The following is a 20,747-nucleotide window of genomic DNA, read 5'->3' on the forward strand; positions in this document are numbered from 1 at the left end:
CCTCTCAAACCCAGCCGTTCTCACTAGTAGAGATTGTCGAAGTTGATGGTCTGTACCAAGATACCCTTGTGTTGCAGTGTCTGACAGAATGAACATTAAAATGGTATAAAATACCGACAGATTGTTAGGTAAGACACATATGCAACAGTTAGGTATCTTTATTTCGAAACGTTTCGCCTACACAGTAGGCTTCTTCAGTCGAGTACAGAAAAGTTGATAGAAGCAGAAGATACTTGAAGACGATGTAATCAGTCCATCACCCTTAAAGTTTTGATGTTTTTAATGTTCATTCTGTCAGACACTGCAACACAAGGGTATCTTGGTACAGACCATCAACTTCGACAATCTCTACTAGTGAGAACGGCTGGGTTTGAGAGGGACCTGCCCTCCCGACGCAACCTACGTCTCACCTCCTGGCACTATAAAAAGGCTCCATCCTGTCACTTCAACTTCATATTGTTTCAGACAATGGAACAATGCTCTTCTCCAGACTGAGGGACTGACCACCTCAAAACTTTAAGGGTGATGGACTGATTACATCGTCTTCAAGTATCTTCTGCTTCTATCAACTTTTCTGTACTCGACTGAAGAAGCCTACTGTGTAGGCGAAACGTTTCGAAATAAAGATACCTAACTGTTGCATATGTGTCTTACCTAACAATCTGTCGGTATTTTATACCATTTTAATGTTCATTCTGTCAGACACTGCAACACAAGGGTATCTTGGTACAGACCATCAACTTCGACAATCTCTACTAGTGAGAACGGCTGGGTTTGAGAGGGACCTGCCCTCCCAACGCAACCTACGTCTCACCTCCTGGCACTATAAAAAGGCTCCATCCTGTCACTTCAACTTCATATTGTTTCAGACAATGGAACAATGCTCTTCTCCAGACTGAGGGACTGACCACCTCAAAACTTTAAGGGTGATGGACTGATTACATCGTCTTCAAGTATCTTCTGCTTCTATCAACTTTTCTGTACTCGACTGAAGAAGCCTACTGTGTAGGCGAAACGTTTCGAAATAAAGATACCTAACTGTTGCATATGTGTCTTACCTAACAATCTGTCGGTATTTTATACCATTTTAATGTTCACACTTAGATGGTCCTGGAGGGATTGGTACCTAACCTGCACACGAAAATCACTCCCTACGAAAGCAAAAGACTCGTGGCCCAAGACTGTTCAGCTGCCTCCCAGCATGCATAAAGGGGATGAGCAGTAGACCCCTGGCTGTCTTTACAAAGGCACTGGACAGACACCTAAAGTCAGTACCTGACTTTAGGTGCCTGTCCAGTGCAGCCAGCAGTAACAGCTTGGTTGATCAGACCCTGATCCACCATGAGGCCTGGTCTCAGACCAAGCCATGGGGGCATTGACTCCCAAAACCCTCTCCAGGTAAACCTAGGATAACCCAAGAAAGGCAGTGCATAATTGAGGGACTGTCTGTCTTATTTCCATTGGGGTCCTCAATCTCGCCCCCCAAGATGCGACCCACACCAGTTAACTAACCCAGGTACCTACTTGCTTGCTAGGTGAAAGGGACAGTAGGTGTCAGGAAACACATCCAGTGTTTCCACCCTTACTGGGGGTCAAACTACAGACACTCAGTGTGTGAAGCAAGAGCGATGCCTACCAGGCCACAGACCTGGTAGTGATCTTTTTGCCATCAGTGTTCCTTCTCCAGGTTCTCATTTTTTTGTTGGTTCCAGCTGTCTGAAGATGGAAAGATTTTCATTACTCTGCTGCAGAAAATCTGAATTCGAACATTTATTTGATATTCAACTCTAACACTAAATTTTTCCAGGCTAGTACAGTACGTACATGGTGTCATGAACAGACTAAGTAAGTTTATTTAGGTATACATACATATAAGTACATTCTCTGTCCTCAAAAAACACATTACAAAGCCAACACCTGGTTCATTGATACAGTTGCTGTCAGCATTTTTATGAAGGTCTTCTATTTAGTTCAATTTTTTCGTAAATGCAATTGAAAAAGTACAACAAAAATTGACCTGCATATATTACGAAGGTCTTTCCATGTGCTATCCAGTTTTGGATGTTATCTTTTTTATAAAAAAAAAATTCACTGTATAGAGGGACTCTGTAAGAAAGCTCCCCTCAAGGGATATTCCTTGACACTGGTGAGGGGCTCTTGATCTAGGGAATTGGATCTGTGCTCTGGTTCCTTGAATTGAGCCTGAATACCTTCCATTCCCCCCCCCCCACATGTGCTGTATAATCCTATGAATTTAGCGCTCTCCAATGATTATCATGCGTAATAATGATACAGTATAAGAAAGCTGACTGTAACACAGTTTCTCAAAGCCAGTACTTGGTGCCACCAACAACTTCTCATGCATTAATACATTCATTTTAATCTGTCATTTGACACCAAACTTCATTCTTTTTCTTTGTTTTTTTGTCAAGTCACAATAATGCTGTGTCTTGTTTGTCTCTGTACATGCATGCACCCAGGCTCAGCCTTCCTAGTATGTTATACCTTCATCAAATAAATGCTGTTATTTTAGAAGGTTTCAACTACAAAATAAAGTGATCAGAAATTGGTAATTGGGCCAATTTAACACAAAGTTCAAAATATTCCAATTTCAAAATAGGGTCCAGAATAAACAGTGCAGACATTCCTGGCACTAAACTAACATTTCCTCTGTTCATTAGTTACATTTTGAGGCTTTACAAATGAATTCCATTTTGATTTTTTATGCAAACCAATAAATAGAAAATTTACTGTTATGCAATATTTTAATAATTGTATAAATATCATCACCACATTTGTGAATGTACATTAGACCCACCAGCTGGCGTGTATTAGACGTGTGAGGTTGTTTGTTTACTCTTGAACATCGACAAAAATTTAATATTTCTGCTACTTTAAGCTCAGTTTCAAGCCATTTCCAGTGCTAAAACCAATCAAAATCATCTCTATTTCTGTAATATATCTTCCATTCTATCAAATGAGACCAAGAAATCGCAAATACAACTATAAAAAACATACGAAAAAACACGGCAAATTCGCTGTTTTAATCGAAAATCACGGTCTCAGTTTTTTTTCTCTCAGTATACACTGTGTGCTGCAGGATTTGTTTTATGTGGTGCACACATACCACATAGATGTATTCTCTCATATCTAGACCCAAATTTACCATTCACAGCTTATCAGAGTTAGCTGAGCTCATGGCCTAGATCTACGGTTTGGACCCTGAATGTAAAGCCGCAGATCTACGGCACGGACCCTGGAAGGGTTAACACGGTAGGTACGTTCCTGAAAATGGCATGGGAGGTAAAACCGTGTGGGATGAACTGAAGACCTTATGGAAAAAATAGGGTTACGTTCCTGAGAGCCCCAAAAAAGCCAAACAACTTTTTTTTAGGCCTCCACATCTTACAAAAATAAAAATGAATATGTAATTGTAGTTCATTGTTGTGATGTATTATGTTGTTTTTACCGCTTAAGACTACAAATGTAACAGAAATAATAGTACATGTATTTCTTACCTTAAATTGTGGGTGCTGGTGTTTGTGGATGATTGTGAAGAGAGTGGAGAGTTATACTGGGGCCCTACTGGGCTGAGGTGGATGGTAGAGGTTCTGGTACTGAAGTTGATGGTTGTACTGGAGTGTCTAACTTTAAGTCATTCAGCCAGTCAAGCCATTCAGTAAGTCAGTTAAATCATTCAGTAAGTCAGTCAGTAAATCATTCAAGTCATTCAGTAAGTCAGTCAAGTCATTCAGCAAGTCACTCAAGTCATTCAGTAAGTCAGTCAAGTCAGTCATTCAGTGAGTCAGTCAATCAAGTCAGTCCTTCAATAAGTCAGTCAAGTTAGTCATTCAGTAAGTCACTCATTCAGTAAGTCAATCAGTCATTCAGTAAGTCAATCAGTCATTCAGTAAGTCAATCAGTCATTCAGTAAGTCAGTCAGTCACACAAACTTATGTTTACCTCTTTTTATGTGTACAAAGTAAAACTTCATTATGGCCACAGGTTATGTCTTGTCAAATATCTTTGTTTATTTCATTAATTCTAAGACTTAAATGCTTATGCGTATCTTTTCTTTCCACTTTGAGCAACACTGGTATGCCTACTGGGTGTCATGATTGCTTGGTAGATACAAAATATAGTAATTAACCCTTTGACTGTTTCGGCCGTATATATACATTTTACGAACCAGTGTTTCGGATGTATACATACTCAATAATTCAAGCGGCTTCAAATCAAGCAGGAGAAAGCTGGTAGACCCACATGTAGAGAATGGGTCTGTGTGGTCAGTGTGCACCATATAAAAAAAAATCCTGCAGCACACAGTGCATAATGAGAGAAAAAAAAACTCCAACTGTGTTTTTGGATTAAAACTCCGACTTTGAGGTGTATTTTCCTATAGTATTTACGGTTGTATTCTCGTTTCCTTGGTTTCATTTGATAGAATGGAAGACATATTACAGAAATAGAGATGATTTTGATAAGTTTCACAATGAAAACGACCTTGAAATTAAGCTCAAAGTAGCGGAAAGTTCGATTTTTACCAATGTTCAGGAGTAAGTAAATTACACCACACATCCAATACACGTCAACTGGGGAGTTTAATATTCTTTCACTAGTGCACTGATATTATTTATACCATTTTTACAATAATGCAGTAGTCTGCATAACAGTAAATCTTCTATTTTTTTGTTAGAATAAAAAATCAAAATAGAAAGCAAGAGTAATATCAGAGCAACCTGGAGATGTGACTAATGAACAGAGGATATGTTATTTTAGTGCCAAGAATGTCTGCATTGTTTATTCTGAACCCTATTTTGAAATTGGCATCTTTTTTAATTTGCATGAAATTGGCCAAATTGCCAATTTCTGACCACTTTGTTGAGTAGTTAAAATCGGTAAATGAGTGGTTTCTTGTACTCAGTTGATAGAAAAAAATGGAGTTCTAAAGAAATCGCTATGAGTTTGGTCGACTGGAACAATGGAATTGGTCGAAAATAGGGCTCAAAGTCGGCAAAATTGCCGATGCATATATATCGCTGAGATAGCTAACTTCGCGGGAGTGTAATTCCGTAAGTTTTCGATCAAATTTTGTAGTTTTGGTATCATTACCATCGGGAAAAGATATTTGTCATTTCATAATTTTTGTTTTTTTTCTTTTTTTTCCTTCAACACCAGGAGACACTTCAGGATTTGGGGTTGCGACAGCCAAAGGGTTAAAAGATCAAAACACAAGCTTGTAGCAGAGAAGTTAGACTGGACATGTATGAAGTACGAATGCTGGGATGGTGGGGTGGTGTCGGGGGGGGTGGCTCGGGATGGCGGGAGGTCTCCCCAGCTGATCCACAACAAGGTGGCCACTTGAGGAAAAAGGGAAGGTTTTCCCTTCCCACAAACTGAACTGTGTTAAATTAATTTTACAACATGTTACATAAAATTGTGCCGCAATTCTTCAATTGTACCATACCCAAATCATGCCAAATAAACTTGTGATAAATGACGGTCTACTGCATGCAAAATTAAGAGGTATTTTTGGGCCACAGTAAACCATGGATGACTGAAACCGTGGATACCGAATAAGTGGATAAGGAGCTTCTAATGTACAGTAGGGCCCTGCTTTACGGCGTTTCACCTTACGACGTTCCGCTAATACGGACATTTCAAATTATGACCAAAACTCGCTTTACAGCTCCCCCCACCTGATTTTCTAATATGATCACCATGACCCACCCGGTTTGTTTACATTCTCCATGAGCTCCGTGAGCACCACGTCTCTCCATTATGTCTGGAAACTTTCCAAATTTCAAGTGTTTTAAAGTTATTCCATGTTTTATATATATGTACTCTGATAATTATACAGTGGTACCTCGAGTTATGAACTTAATTCGTTCTAGAAGGCTGTTCGAGTGCCAATACCAAACGAATTTGTTCCCATAAGGAATAATGTAAATTAGATTAGTCCATTTCAGGTCCCCAAAAATACACTTACAAAAAAAATACACTTACATAATTGTTCGATTTGGGACCTGTTCAAAACTCGAGGTACTACTGTACTTATGTGTACTTATACCTAAATAAACTTACACACTGTGCTGGCAAGCAGGTACACATTAAAATCACTAAGAGTATCTTATTAGTCTTGAGGATGCCATATTAATAATGATGATAATAATACTGTAATATGCAATAATAATTACTCTGAGGTGCATGTAATGTTGTATATTACGTTAATATAAACATTTTCATTAATCCGTCTATGATATTTTTTCAAAATTATATAAGCACACTATGTAACATATAACATGATAAATACTCCCCACTCTAGAATAAATTGACATAAATATGAGATGTTATGTGTAGATGAACGTGTATGAACCAAAACCAGACGCATTCGTCTGCTTGTTTACATACTCCGTGTCTCTCTCCTCATTTGCTCATTCTCTCTCACGTTTAGATGTATATGTTTTGCCTCGTTTACTCGCCTCTCACCTTACATTAAGACTACAAATATTTTAAGGTAAGTAATGAGTGTACTGTATACGCATTTTATTGCTCTGGGGTGCTTTAAATGTTGTACAGGTCAGCCATCACTATTCTGGCAATCAGTTATCCAGTTCCATCAGTAATCTGGCACTAATTCCAGCTAGCATAATTACAAATTTCATCATTATACTGACTGAAATTGTGCAGATGGTTGTAAATCCACAGCAGCAAGCGAGTGGAGGAGAAAGCAGTGATGAAAATGGGGAAGATGTAGCAGAAAGAGTCTCTATTGATAGGTTAATTAAGTGTATTCTAACCTTACCACTCTGTAATCACTAATCTGGCACACTACAGGTCCCAATGGTGCCGGATTAGTGATGGTTGACCTGTAGTATGTATATTACATGTGGGTGGGGTGGCCTGGCTGGCTACCATACCTTCTACACTTGACTTCTTACAATAAATACTACTTACCTCTCACCCTACATTAAGACTACAAATATTTTAAGATAAGTATGTAATGAATACTGTGTGTGTATTTTACTTTTATTGTTTTTAATGTCTAGTTCTATTTCTAACTTAATATATGTTAGTGTTAACATGTTATCTGGCATTTATATGCATTTATAATTGGAAACAATGGAATTCTGCTTTCCAGCAGTAGCCTGGAACCTAACCTGCCATATAAGTGGTGCCCTACTGTATATGTACAGTATTTAGAAACTGGCAATGCTATAGGTATGTGTAATGCTATAGGCATGAACCTACAAACTCCGACAAGGGAGCAGTGAGTATATGGACTCAGCTGTATTGCTATATGATAGTTTCCCATAGCCTGACTGGCTGATTGAGGATAAAGGATCAAACCTCCACCACTCCTTATGCTGAATGACCCCTACAGATTTAGTGCTGCACTCAAAGAGAATTAAGAAACTGGCATATATACTCATGTCTAATTTTATCATTCATGTTCTATACCAAAGTCATTTAATTCATTTGTTTTTCAAGGAACGTGTTCCAAAGGTCCCAGCACCATGAATGAAACGTCAATGAAGCTGGCTGAACGTATGGTTTCAGTCACTTACTTGCAACAGGCTGCAGAGGCAAGAGCAGCACACGAGAAGAAGATCAAGATTCTTATAGAGCAGGTGTGTCCATGGTAGAATTGCAAGCTGATTCTAAGGTTTTATGCTGACTTTAGACTTAGGAATAGTTGATCACCAAATAAGACTTACACTCACTGCACATATACTGTATGTACACATTTGATAACTCACTGGCCTAAGTAAGTGAGTTGTCCCTTTGTAAATGTTACTTTCTTATTTACCCTCAAACGAAACCAATAGTGAGATGTTTGTTTGTCAAAACAGGGCAAGTGTCCCATAGATGGCTGGGATGATGCCACCATAGAGCTCCTAGTGAATGACTTTGCTCTGATGGACAGCAATAATTTTCGCCACAACAGCGGCGTCGGTGAGAGAGAGGCAAAAATATTTTCAGGTGGGCAGTTTGAGAAAAAGCATTAAAAACCTACAGCAAGGGCAGCAACTATTTTCATTTAGCTATCTCTCTTCTTTGTATTAATACATACTTAAAATTATACTACTGTTCACTTAACTACATCACTTTTGTAAAGTAAAAGGACACAGTGCAACTAATGTGACATTTTTATTGTGGCAATGTTTCGCTCTCCAGGAGCTTTGTCAAGCCTAGAGAGCGAAACGTTGCCACAATAAAAATGTCACATTAGTTGCACTTGTGTCCTTTTACTTTACATATTGTCGGTAATTCTGCCAACTTTATTACATCACTTTTCTACATTCAAGAAAAAAAACTGTCTGGTTATTAAGTAGTCTGAAAGCATTAAGATTTGTTTGTCTAAAATGCGCCACATACGAGTGGTTTTCTATTGTGTATAACAGTATTTTATAACATGTAAATTATACATTGTATACTATGAAAAAGTTATTTGTTAGTTTATGGAGTTTCTCTCATGAGTGAGGGTTTTGGTGAGTTGTTCCAGCCACAGTTTTGTGAGTTTTTAAAAATTTAAAAACAATTCTATGTCATGAACGACTCTTCCCGAGTGGAGGTGGCACCTCATTGCTGGTGAAGGGCTCTTGATACTAGAAGTTGGAGCTTCCCTCTCCATCCTTGGAGCTTCCCTCTCCATCCTTGGATCAAATCTGATTACGGTGGAACCTCGGCATACGAGTGCCCCACCATATGAGTTTTTCAGCAGTCGCTCGGTCAAGTAAAAATTCAGGATGCGAGCTTCCCCCTCAAACAACTTTTTTAGACTTTCAGGTCGTATATAATTGTAGCTCATTGTCATTATGCATTATGTAGTTTTTACTGCTTAAGACTATAACTGCAACAGAAATAATAGTATTTCTTGCCTTAAATTGTGGGTGCTGGTATTTGTGGATGATTGTGAAGAGAGTGGAGAGTTATGGTGTGGCCCTACTGGTCTGAGGTGGATGGTAGAGGTACAGGTCCACCATCACAAATCCGGCAATCAGACATCCGGTTCCATCAGTTATTCAGCACTAATTTTGGCTACTATAATTTCAAATTTCCAGGGTCACCACACCGACCTGCTGGTACTGTTTGGTGGCAGTACTTGCTGCATAAGTCATTCCAATTTCTTTTTCTCCATTTATTATTATAACCTGCTTGCTTTTAGCCCTAGCCATGGTTCCAATGAATAAAAGAAATGCTTTTCGTTGTGTAAAGCACCTACATAGTACATTGTCCATTAAAAATAAGGTAACTTTGAAGCCACTGTTGGTTGTCATGAGCTCAGTCTCGTGATGCAGGGGAATATGCTTTATTATTATGCTAATATCAATGCTACAGCTTATTTGCCTATCACAGTTGATCTAATATGACATAATAAACAATATAAATAACATAAAAACATGTTAAATACTCCAGAATGAATAATATTTTGCATAATACCGAGCAATTTGACGGAAGTATGAAGAGGATATGGGATACAAGTACCATTCTCCTATCCCTGTCTTGGGGGCTTATATTAGAGAAAATGGAGTATAGCACATGGGTAACTGTGATATAAACTCATACTGCACCAAAAAACTGAAACCAAAAAGCTGTTTTCTCTACATAGATTATCACACATAGCAGCATATGTGTAGAGAACCTAGGATAACCCAAAAAAGTCAAAGTGGCTTATTTTTAGTACCTGGCTATCTATGTTCACCCATCAGTAAATAGGTACCTGGGTGTTAGTGGACTGATGTGGGCCTTATCCAGGGACACTGACCTAATTTGAACATAACATAAGAATGGAGGAACACTGCAGAAGGCCTACTGGCCCATACAAGGAAGGTCCTTATCAAAATGACCTCTACCCAAATCTACCCAAGAATTTACTCCCGTACCCAATGACACAAATCAAATCCAGCCCCTCCCAACATATATTTGTTCAATCTTTTTTAAAAATTGCCCAAAGTCCTAGCCTCGATCATCTTACTGGGAAGATTGTTCCACGCATCCACAACTCTGTTAGAAAACCAGTACTTACCTATGACCTTTCTAAATCTAAATTTATCCAACTTAATTCCATTATTTCTGGTTCTTACCTGGTTCGACACCCTCAGTACTTTATTAATATCTCCTTTGTTTATGCCCGTCACCCACTTATACACTTCAGTAATATCTCCCCTCATTCTACATCTCTCCAGAGAGTGGAGATTTAAGGCTTTAAGTCTATCGTCATATGGGAGAGTCCTTACAAAATAAATCATTTTAGTCATTCTTCTCTGTATGTTCTCCAATGAGTCTATATCCATCCTGTAGTAAGGAGACCAAAACTGAGTGGCATAATCTAAATGAGGCCTCACCAGTGATGTATAGAGTTGTAAATAACTTTTGGACTTCTGTTACTTATACTTTTTGAGATAAATCCAAGTAATCTGTTAGCCTTGTTGCACACACTTAGGCACTGCTGTCTTGGCTCTAGATTTCTGCTTACCATGACTCTCAAGTCTTTTTCACATTCTGTATGATCAAGTTCTACTTCACCTAGTTTATAGTTTTGAGTGTTTCCTTCATTACTAAAGACTAGTACCTTACACTTATCCACGTTGAACTTCATCTGCCATTTTTCAGACCAAGACATTAATTTGTCCAAATCCTCCTGCAGTTCATTGCTATCCTCCTCAGAATGAATCATACTGCCTATCTTTGTATCATCAGCAAATTTGCTCATGTCACTCATGATCCCTTCATCAAGATCATTAATGTAAATTATGAACAAGAGAGGGCCTAAAACTGATCCTTGTGGAATGCCACTAGTGACTAGTCCCCATTCAGGTTTGACCCCATTAATGGAAACTCTGCTTTCCATTGGTAAATCATGCCTCTATTCATGCTAGAACTTTACCTCCTATACCATGAGCTGCCAATTTTCTTAAGAGTCTCTTGTGAGGTACTCTTTCGAAGGCTTTACTAAAATCCAAATAAACAATATCATATTCTTTATTACTGTCAACTGCCTCAAATGTTCTATTGAAGAACGTCAGTAAATTTGTCAAGCAGGAGCAACCTCTCATGAACCCATGCTGAGATTCATTAATCAAATTATGCTCTTCAAGGTGACTTCTAATAATGTCACCTATAATTGATTCTAATAACTTGCCCACTATAGATGTCAGGCTTATTGGATGGTAATTTGAAGGAACGGACTTATCCCCTGATTTGAATATAGGAACCACATTAGCCATCTTCCACAACTCTGGCACAACACCAGTAAGGATGGACGCATTAAACACACTCGTTAATGGCTGACTAAGTTCCATCTTGCATTCCTTAAGTACCCTGGAAAACAACTCGTCGGGCCCCGGGGACTTATTTTGCTTCAGTTTGTCTATCTGTTTGATAACCATGTCCCTCGTGACAGTAATATTAGTTAATTTGAATTTTTCAGGGACTGAATAATTGTTAATTTCTGGAATCTCATTTATGTCTTCCTGTGTAAAAACTGACAAAAAATACTCATTAAATAATGAACACATTTCCAGTTCGTTATCCGTCAGCTGTCCAGTCCCAATTTTCAGAGGTCTTACTTTTTCCTTCACCTCCGTCCTATACACTTGAAAGAACCCCTTTAGATTGGTCTTTGATTCATTAGCAACTCTAATTTCATAGTCACGTTTAGCCTTTCTAATCCCCTTTTTTACTTCTCTTTTAAGCTGAACATATTGATCAGTAAGGTTAACCTCTCCTCGGAAAAGGAGAGGTTAACCTTATATAGTAGTACTGTATATCACTGATGTCATCTATGGTCTGTACCTGTAATAACGTTGGTAGAATTACTGACAATATGTAAAGTAAAAGGACACAAGTGCAACTAATGTGACATTTTTATTGTGGCAACATTCGCTCTCCAGGAGCTTGTCAAGCCGTTACAAACAGTACATGGACACAGAGGGTATATATAGGCTCAGAGTGAGGTGCAATACTAGTGGTGGTAGTAGTAGTAGTAGTAGTGACATAAGTTGTAGTAGTAGTAGTAGTAGTAGTAGTAGTAGTAGTAGTAGTAGTAGTAGTAGTAATAAGAACATAAGAATGGAGGAACACTGCAGAAGGCCTACTGACCCATGCGAGGCAGGTCCTTACCAAAACGACTACTACCTAAAGCTTCCCAAGAAATAACTCCCGTACCCAATGACAGTAATCAAACCCAGCCCCTCCCACTCATATATTTGTCCAGTCTCATCTTAAAGCTACCCAAGGTCCTAGCCTCTATCACCCCACTGGGAAGACTGTTCCATGCATCTACAACTCTGTTAGAAAACCAGTACTTACCTATGTCCTTTCTAAATCTAAATTTATCCAACTTAAATCCATTATTCCTGGTTCTTACCTGGTTCGACACCCTCAGTACTTTATTAATATCTCCCTTGTTTATGCCCGTCATCCACTTATACACTTCAATGATATCTCCCCTCATTCTACGCCTCTCCAGAGAGTGGAGATTTAAGGCTTTGAGTCTATCTTCATACGGGAGGTTCCTTACACAGTAAACCATTTTAGTCATTCTTCTCTGTATGTTCTCTAATGAGTCTATATCCATACTGTAGTAAGGGGACCAAAACTGAGCAGCATAATCTAAATGAGGCCTCACTAGTGATGTATAGAGCTGTAAAATAACTTTTGGACTTCTGTTACTTATACTTCTTGAGATAAATCCAAGTAATCTGTTGGCCTTGTTGCGCACACTAAGGCACTGCTGTCTTGGCTTTAGATTTCTGCTTACCATGACTCCCAAGTCTTTTTCACATTCTGTATGACCAAGCTCTACTTCACCTAGATTATAGCTTCGAGGGTTATTTTCATTACCAAGGGCAAGTACCTTACACTTATCCACATTGAACTTCATCTGCCATTTTTCAGACCAAGACATTAATTTGTCCAAATCGTAATAATAATGCAATATGGTAGAACAATTAACTCGCACACGAGTAAAAGGATATAAAAGCTATTACTTGGGTAACATAAAAATAGGTTAGACACATATTTCTATTGGAGGCTAGATAGAGAAGGATTGTTTCAATGTTCAGTCTCTGTAATGTGCTTTGTGTAGTATTAACAGGAGAGACTATGTGATGACAGGGTTTACTGTTTTCAGGAGGGTTCTTGCTAAGACTTGAGAGATGGTGATTAGTGATCAAAGAATCTAATTTCCGCAGATGCAAGTGCCTTGAATCAGCACTAATCGCTGTTTTGAATACAATTAAACAAACAAAGGCAGCTTCATCATCTCTGAAGTCTTAGCAAGAATCCTCCTGAACACAGTAAACCCTGCCATCACATAGTCTCTCCTGCTAATACTACACAAGCACACTACAGAAACTGAACATGGAAACAGGCCGTCTCTATCCAGCCTCCAATAGAAATATTTGTCTAACCTTTTTTTATGTTACCCAAGTAGTAATAGCTTTTATATCCTTTTACTCGTGTGCGAGTTAATTGTTCTACCATATTGTATTACTACTACTACTACTACAACTTATACCACTACTACTACTACAACTTACACCACTACTACTACTACTACTAAACTTATACCACTACTACTACTACAACTTATACCGCCACTACTACTACTACTTCAACTTATACCACCACTACTACTACTACTACAACTTATACCACTACTACTACTACTACAACTTATACCACTACTACTACTACTACTACCACTAGTATTGCGCCTCACTCTGAGCCTATATATACCCTCTGTGTCCATGTACTGTTTGTAACGGCTTGACAAAGCTCCTGGAGAGCGAAACGTTGCCACAATAAAAATGTCACATTAGTTGGTCTGTATTGTAGTAAATAAAGATACAGTGGAACCTCGGCTTACGAATGCCCCACCATGCGAATTTTTCAGGATACAAACAGTCACTCAATCGATTTTTTGCTTCTGGATATGAAGGAAATTTCAGGTTGCGAGCTTCCCCCTCAGGGAGGTTCCTTGGTGAGGGACTCTTGATCAAGGGAATTGGATCTGTGCTCCACTTCCCTAAATTAACAATAATAATAATAATAATAATACGTAATATGTAATTATTACCTGGAGATTACCTGGAGAGAGTTCCAGGGGTCAACATCCCCGCAGCCCGGTCTGTGACCAGGCCTCCTTAGGTCAGTGTCTCAGGATGCGACCCACACCAGTCGACTAACACCCAGGTACCCATTTTACTGATGGGGAACATAGACAACAGGTGGAAAGAAACACGTCCAATGTTTCTACTCTGGCTGGGAATTGAACCCAGGCCCTCACTGTGTGAAGTGAGAGCGTTAACAAGTTGGCCGTCTCCCACCGAGGCAGGGTGACCCAAAAAGAAAGAAAATCCCCAAAAAGAAAATACTTTCATCATCATTCAACACTTTCACCTCACTCACACATAATCATTGTTTTTGCAGAGGTGCCCAGAATACAACAGTTTAGAAGCATATATGTGTAAAGATACACAATATATCCCTCCAAACCGCCAATAACCCAAACCCCTCCTTTAGAGTGCAAGCATTGTACTTCTCATTTCCAGAACTCAAGTCCGGCTATATAAAAATATCCGGTTTCCATGAATCCCTTCACTAAATATTACCCTGCTCACACTCCAACAGCTCGTCAGGTCCCAAATACCATTCGTCTCCATTTACTCTTATCAAACACGCTCATGCATGCTCACCCACAAAACCTCCTTTACACCTTCCTTCCAACCTTTTCGAGGACAACCCCTACCCCGCCTTCCTTCCCCTACTGATTTATACGCTCTCCATGTCATTCTACTTTGATCCATTCTCTCTAAATGACCAAATCACCTCAACAACCCCTCTTCAGCCCTCTGACTAATACTTTTATTAACTCCACACCTTCTACTAATTTCCACACTCCGAATTTTCTGCATAATATTTACACCACACATTGCCCTTAGACAGGGCATCTCCACTGCCTCCAACCGCCTCCTCGCTGCAGCATTTATAACCCAAGCTTCACACCCATATAAGAGTGTTGGTACTACTATACTTTCATACATTCCCTTCTTTGCCTCCATAGATAATGTTTTTTTATTATTTATTATTTATTATCACACTGGCCGATTCCCACCAAGGCAGGGTGGCCCGAAAAAGAAAAACTTTCACCATCATTCACTCCATCACTGTCTTGCCAGAAGGGCGCTTTACACTACACTTTTTAAACTGCAACATTAACACCCCTCCTTCAGAGTCCAGGCACTGTACTTCCCATCTCCAGGACTCAAGTCCGGCCTGCCGGTTTCCCTGAACCCCTTCATAAATGTTACTTTGCGCACACTCCAACAGCACGTCAAGTATTAAAAACCATTTGTCTCCATTCACTCCTATCAAACACGCTCACGCATGCCTGCTGGAAGTCCAAGCCCCACGCACACAAAACCTCCTTCACCCCCTCCCTCCAACCTTTCCTAGGCCGACCCCTACCCCGCCTTCTGGACAACAGTTCTGGTAATCCCGCACCTCCTCCTAACTTCTAAACTACGAATTCTCTGCATTATATTCACAGCACACGTTGCCCTCAGACATGACATCTCCACTGCCTCCAGCCTTCTCCTCGCTGCAACATTCATCACCCATGTTTCACACCCATTTAAGAGCGTTGGTAAAACTACACTCTCATACATTCCCCTCTTTGCCTCCAAGGACAAAGTTCTTTGTCTCCACAGACTGCTAAGTGCACCACTCACCCTTTTCCCCTCATCAATTCTATGATTCACCTCATGTTTCATAGACCCATCCGCTGACACGTCCACTCCCAAATATCTGAATACATTCACCTCCTCCATACTCTCTCCCTCCAATCTGATATCCAATCTTTCATCACCTAATCTTTTTGTTATCCTCATAACCTTACTCTTTCCTGTATTCACTTTTAATTTTCTTTTTTTGCACACCCTACCAAATTCATCCACCAATCTCTGCAACTTCTCTTCAGAATCTCCCAAGAGCACAGTGTCATCAGCAAAGAGCAACTGTGACAACTCCCACTTTATGTGTGATTATTTATCTTTTAACTCCACTCCTCTTGCCAAGACCCTCGCATTTACTTCTCTTACAACCCCATCTATAAATATATTAAACAACCACGGTGACATCACACATCCTTGTCTAAGGCCTACTTTTACTGGGAAATAATTTCCCTCTTTCCTACATACTCTAACTTGAGCCTCACTGTCCTCGTAAAAACTCTTCACTGCTTTCAGTAACCTACCTCCTACACCATACACCTGCAACATCTGCTACATTGCCCCCCTATCCACCCTGTCATATGCCTTTTCCAAATCCATAAATGCCACAAAGACCTCTTTAGCCTTGTCTAAATACTGTTCACTTATATGTTTCACTGTAAACACCTGGTCCACACACCCCCTACCTTTCCTAAAGCCTCCTTGTTCATCTGCTGTCCTATTCTCCGTCTTACTCTTAATTCTTTCAATAATAACTCTACCATACACTTTACCAGGTATACTCAACAGACTTATCCCCCTATAATTTTTGCACTCTCTTTTGTCCCCTTTGCCTTTATACAAAGGAACTATGCATGCTCTCTGCCAATCCCTAGGTACCTTACCCTCTTCCATACATTTATTAAATAATTGCACCAACCACTCCAAAACTATATCCCCACCTGCTTTTAACATTTCTATCTTTATCCCATCAATCTCGGCTGCCTTACCCCCTTTCATTTTACCTACTGCCTCACGAACTTCCCCCACACTCACAACTGGCTCTTCCTCACTCCTACAAGATGTTATTCCTCCTTGACCTATACACGAAATCACAGCTTCCCTATCTTCATCAACATTTAACAATTCCTCAAAATATTCCCTCCATCTTCCCAATACCTCTAACTCTCCATTTAATAACTCTCCTCTCCTATTTTTAACTGACAAATCCATTTGTTCTCTAGGCTTCCTTAACTTGTTAATCTCACTCCAAAACTTTTTCTTATTTTCAACAAAATTTGTTGATAACATCTCACCCACTCTCTCATTTGCTCTCTTTTTACATTGCTTCACCACTCTCTTAACCTCTCTCTTTTTCTCCATATACTCTTCCCTCCTTGCATCACTTCTACTTTGTAAAAACTTCTCATATGCTAACTTTTTCTCCCTTACTACTCTCTTTACATCATCATTCCACCAATTGCTCCTCTTCCCTCCAGCACTCACTTTCCTGTAACCACAAACTTCTGCTGAACACACTAACACTACATTTTTAAACCTACCCCATACCTCTTCGACCCCATTGCCTATGCTCTCATTAGCCCATCTATCCTCCAATAGCTGTTTATATCTTACCCTAACCGCCTTCTCTTTTAGTTTATAAACCTTCACCTCTCTCTTCCCTGATGCTTCTATTCTCCTTGTATCCCATCTACCTTTTACTCTCAGTGTAGCTACAACTAGAAAGTGATCTGATATATCTGTGGCCCCTCTATAAACATGTACATCCTGAAGTCTACTCAACAGTCTTTTATCTACCAATACATAATCCAATAAACTACTGTCATTTCGCCCTACATCATATCTTGTATACTTATTTATCCTCTTTTTCTTAAAATATGTATTACCTATAACTAAACCCCTTTCTATACAAAGTTCAATCAAAGGGCTCCCATTATCATTTACACCTGGTACCCCAAACTTACCTACCACACCCTCTCTAAAAGTTTCTCCTACTTTAGCATTCAGGTCCCCTACCACAATTACTCTCTCACTTGGTTCAAAGGCTCCTATACATTCACTTAACCCTTTGAGGGTTTCGGACGTACTAGTACAGCTTACGACCCAGGGTTTTTGACGTACAAGTACGCCTAAATTCTGGCGCCCTCAAATCTAGTGGGAGAAAGCTGGTAGGCCTCCATATGAAAGAATGGGTCTATGTGGTCAGTGTGCATGGTATAAAAAAAAATCCTGCAGCACACAGTGCATAATGAGAAAAAAAAAACTTTGACCGTTTTTTTGGAATAAAACAGCGACTTTGCACTGTATTTTCGTATGGTATTTATTGTTGTATTCTAGTTTTCTTGGTCTCATTTTATAGAATGGAAGGCATATCATAGAAATTGAGATGATTTTGACTGGTTTTACAATGAAAAGTACCTTGAAATTGAGCTCAAAGTAGCAGAAATGTTCGATTTTTACCAAAGTTCAAAAGTAAACAAATCATGCCAAGCGTCCAATACACGTCAACTGGTGAGTCTAATATTCTTTTGCAAGTGCGCTAATATGATTCACACCATTTTTTACACTAATGCAGTAGTCTGCATAACAGTAAATCTTCTATTTTTTGTGAGAATAAAAATTCAAAATGTAAAGCAAAAGAATGTAAGAGGGGCCTTGAGACGTGACTAATGAACAGAGGAAATGTCATTTTAGTGCCAGGAATGTATTTCTTGTTTGTTCTGGACCCTATTCGGAAATTGGCATCTTTTGAAATTTGTGTGAAATTGGCAAAATTGCTAAATTCTGACCACTGTACTGGATAGTTGAAATTGGTAAATGGGTGGTTTCTTGCACTCATTCAATAGAAAAAATGGAGTTCTAGCGAAATATTCATGTTTTTTTTTGTCGACTAGTACAGTGGAACTGGCCGAAAATGGGGCTCAAAGTGGGCAAAATCGCCGATCCGTTAACATCGCCGAGACCACTAACTTCGCGAGAGCATAATTCCGTAAGTTTTCCATCATATTTCATATTTTTGGTGTCATTATGATCGGGAAAAGATTCTCTATCTTTTCATAAGATTTTTTTTTTTTTTTTTTTTTTAAATTTGGCCGACCCTGAGAACGAGTCTCGGAGAGCGCCTGTCGACCCTCAAAGGGTTAACATCTCCCAAAATCTCTCTCTCTCCTCTGCATTCCTCTTTTCTCCAGGTGCCTACAAGCTTATTATGACCCACTTTTCGCATCCAACCTTTACTTTAATCCACATAATTCTTGAATTTGCACATTGATATTCTCTTTTCTCCTTCCATAACTGATCCTTCAACATTACTGCTACCCCTTCCTTTGCTCTAACTCTCTCAGATACTCCAGATTTAATCCCATTTATTTCCCCCCACCATCTATAAATATGTTAAACAGCCATGGTGACATTACACATCCTTGTCTAAGACCTACTTTTACCAGAAAGTAGTCTCCCTCTCTTCTACACACCCTAACCTGAGCCTCACTATCCTCATAAAAACTCTTTACAGCATTTAGTAAGTTACCACCTATTCCATATACTTGCAACATCTGCCACATTGCTCCTCTATCCACTCTATCATATGCCTTTTCTAAATCCATAAATGCAATAAAAACTTCCCTACCTTTATCTAAATACTGTTCACATATATGCTTCAATGTAAACACTTGATCTACACATCCCCTACCCACTCTAAAACCTCCTTGCTCATCCGCAATCCTACATTCTGTCTTACCTCTAATTCTTTCAATAATAACCCTACCGTACACTTTTCCTGGTATACTCAGTAAACTTACTCCTCTATAATTTTTACAGTCTCTTTTGTCCCCCTTTCCTTTATATAAAGGGACTATACATGCTCTCCACCAATCCCTAGGTACCTTCCCCTCTTTCATACATTTATTAAAAAAAAATACCAACCACTCCAATACTATATCTTGCACTGCTTTTAACATTTCTGTCGTACTAATAATAAGACACTGCATTAGGCCTGTTGGCCCATACTAGGCAGGTCCTTCACAATCCATCCCACTAACAAAATATTTGCCCATCTCAATTTTCAATGCTACCAGAGCAATAAGTTTTGATAATTCTATTTACTCTATGTGCGAGTCCTACTCACATCCAACCCTCTCACTCGTGTATTTATCCAACACAGCATAAGAACATAAGAAAGGAGGAACACTGCAACAGGCCTGCTGGCCTGTTGCAGTGGATGTTGGACCTCAGGCCCAACACCAGGGATATATGACAACATGCACCTCCAGAAGACAGTATTATCCTACAGTACTAATTACCCAGGTAGATACATCCTTTATGATCTGGCAAAACATCACACTCCTGCTGGAGCTTTACCAGTCGTAACTTTTCTTTCTGCTAAAGTGTTGTTGCAGTGCTATAGAGCTTTACCACAGTCGTAACTTTGCTGTCTGGTAAAGTGTTGTTCCAGTGCTGTAGAGCTTTATGACAGTCATAACTTGCTGTCTGTACATTATTCATCAGGACAGCTAAAAAATAAGTTACTGATAAGTTTTATAAACTATTAATTCCCTTTTGTAATTTGTTGACTGAGGTAATGACTGCACTTGTATGCTGTAATGCAGTGGAACTTATTGAAGAAGATAACAACTTTCTTCAGATATTAAGCAAGGGTAATCCAAGAAAGCCACTTAGTGTGCATATTTCCAGTGGGGTTCTTTGGTCCTTCTCCCCAGGGTGCTTCCCTTGACATTCCACTACTGCCCAGGTACCTTTTTACTGCAGTATAGATCTTAGCTAACCCAGGACTAAACCTGAGTCCATCGAGTGAAATCCATTAGCACTGAGCTACCAGTTTTAACATCAGTAATTAATATTGAAACCTTGGTGTCACAGTACATACTACTCACTTGCTTAATGCACAAACTCTGTCCGCTTCTATGCTCATGGACTGTTTCCCCACAGTCATGTACTGAGCCATGTTGTGTTCTGATGCTTGCCACAGAAGAAATTCCATAAAACACA

General features: G+C 39.3%; 1 protein-coding gene across 3 annotated transcripts in view; it reads left to right on the forward strand.

Annotated features, from left to right (window-relative positions):
- SecS (Sec synthetase) overlaps nucleotides 1-20,747 on the forward strand; it is a 172,739-nt gene that overhangs the window by 5,005 nt on the left and 146,987 nt on the right. For 2 of the 3 annotated variants that reach the window (XM_070103690.1, XM_070103689.1), the window contains exons 2-3: nucleotides 7,492-7,631; nucleotides 7,854-7,983. In XM_070103690.1, the coding sequence (XP_069959791.1) occupies nucleotides 7,518-7,631; nucleotides 7,854-7,983 (244 nt within the window). In that variant the 5' untranslated portion in view covers nucleotides 7,492-7,517. Of the gene's footprint in view, nucleotides 1-4,936; nucleotides 5,073-7,491; nucleotides 7,632-7,853; nucleotides 7,984-20,747 lie in introns of those variants that run through there. The other variant, XM_053797580.2, reaches the window with a different exon arrangement.

Source organism: Cherax quadricarinatus, chromosome 86 (genome assembly GCF_038502225.1).
Source record: "Cherax quadricarinatus isolate ZL_2023a chromosome 86, ASM3850222v1, whole genome shotgun sequence".
Classification (NCBI taxonomy): domain Eukaryota; kingdom Metazoa; phylum Arthropoda; class Malacostraca; order Decapoda; family Parastacidae; genus Cherax; species Cherax quadricarinatus.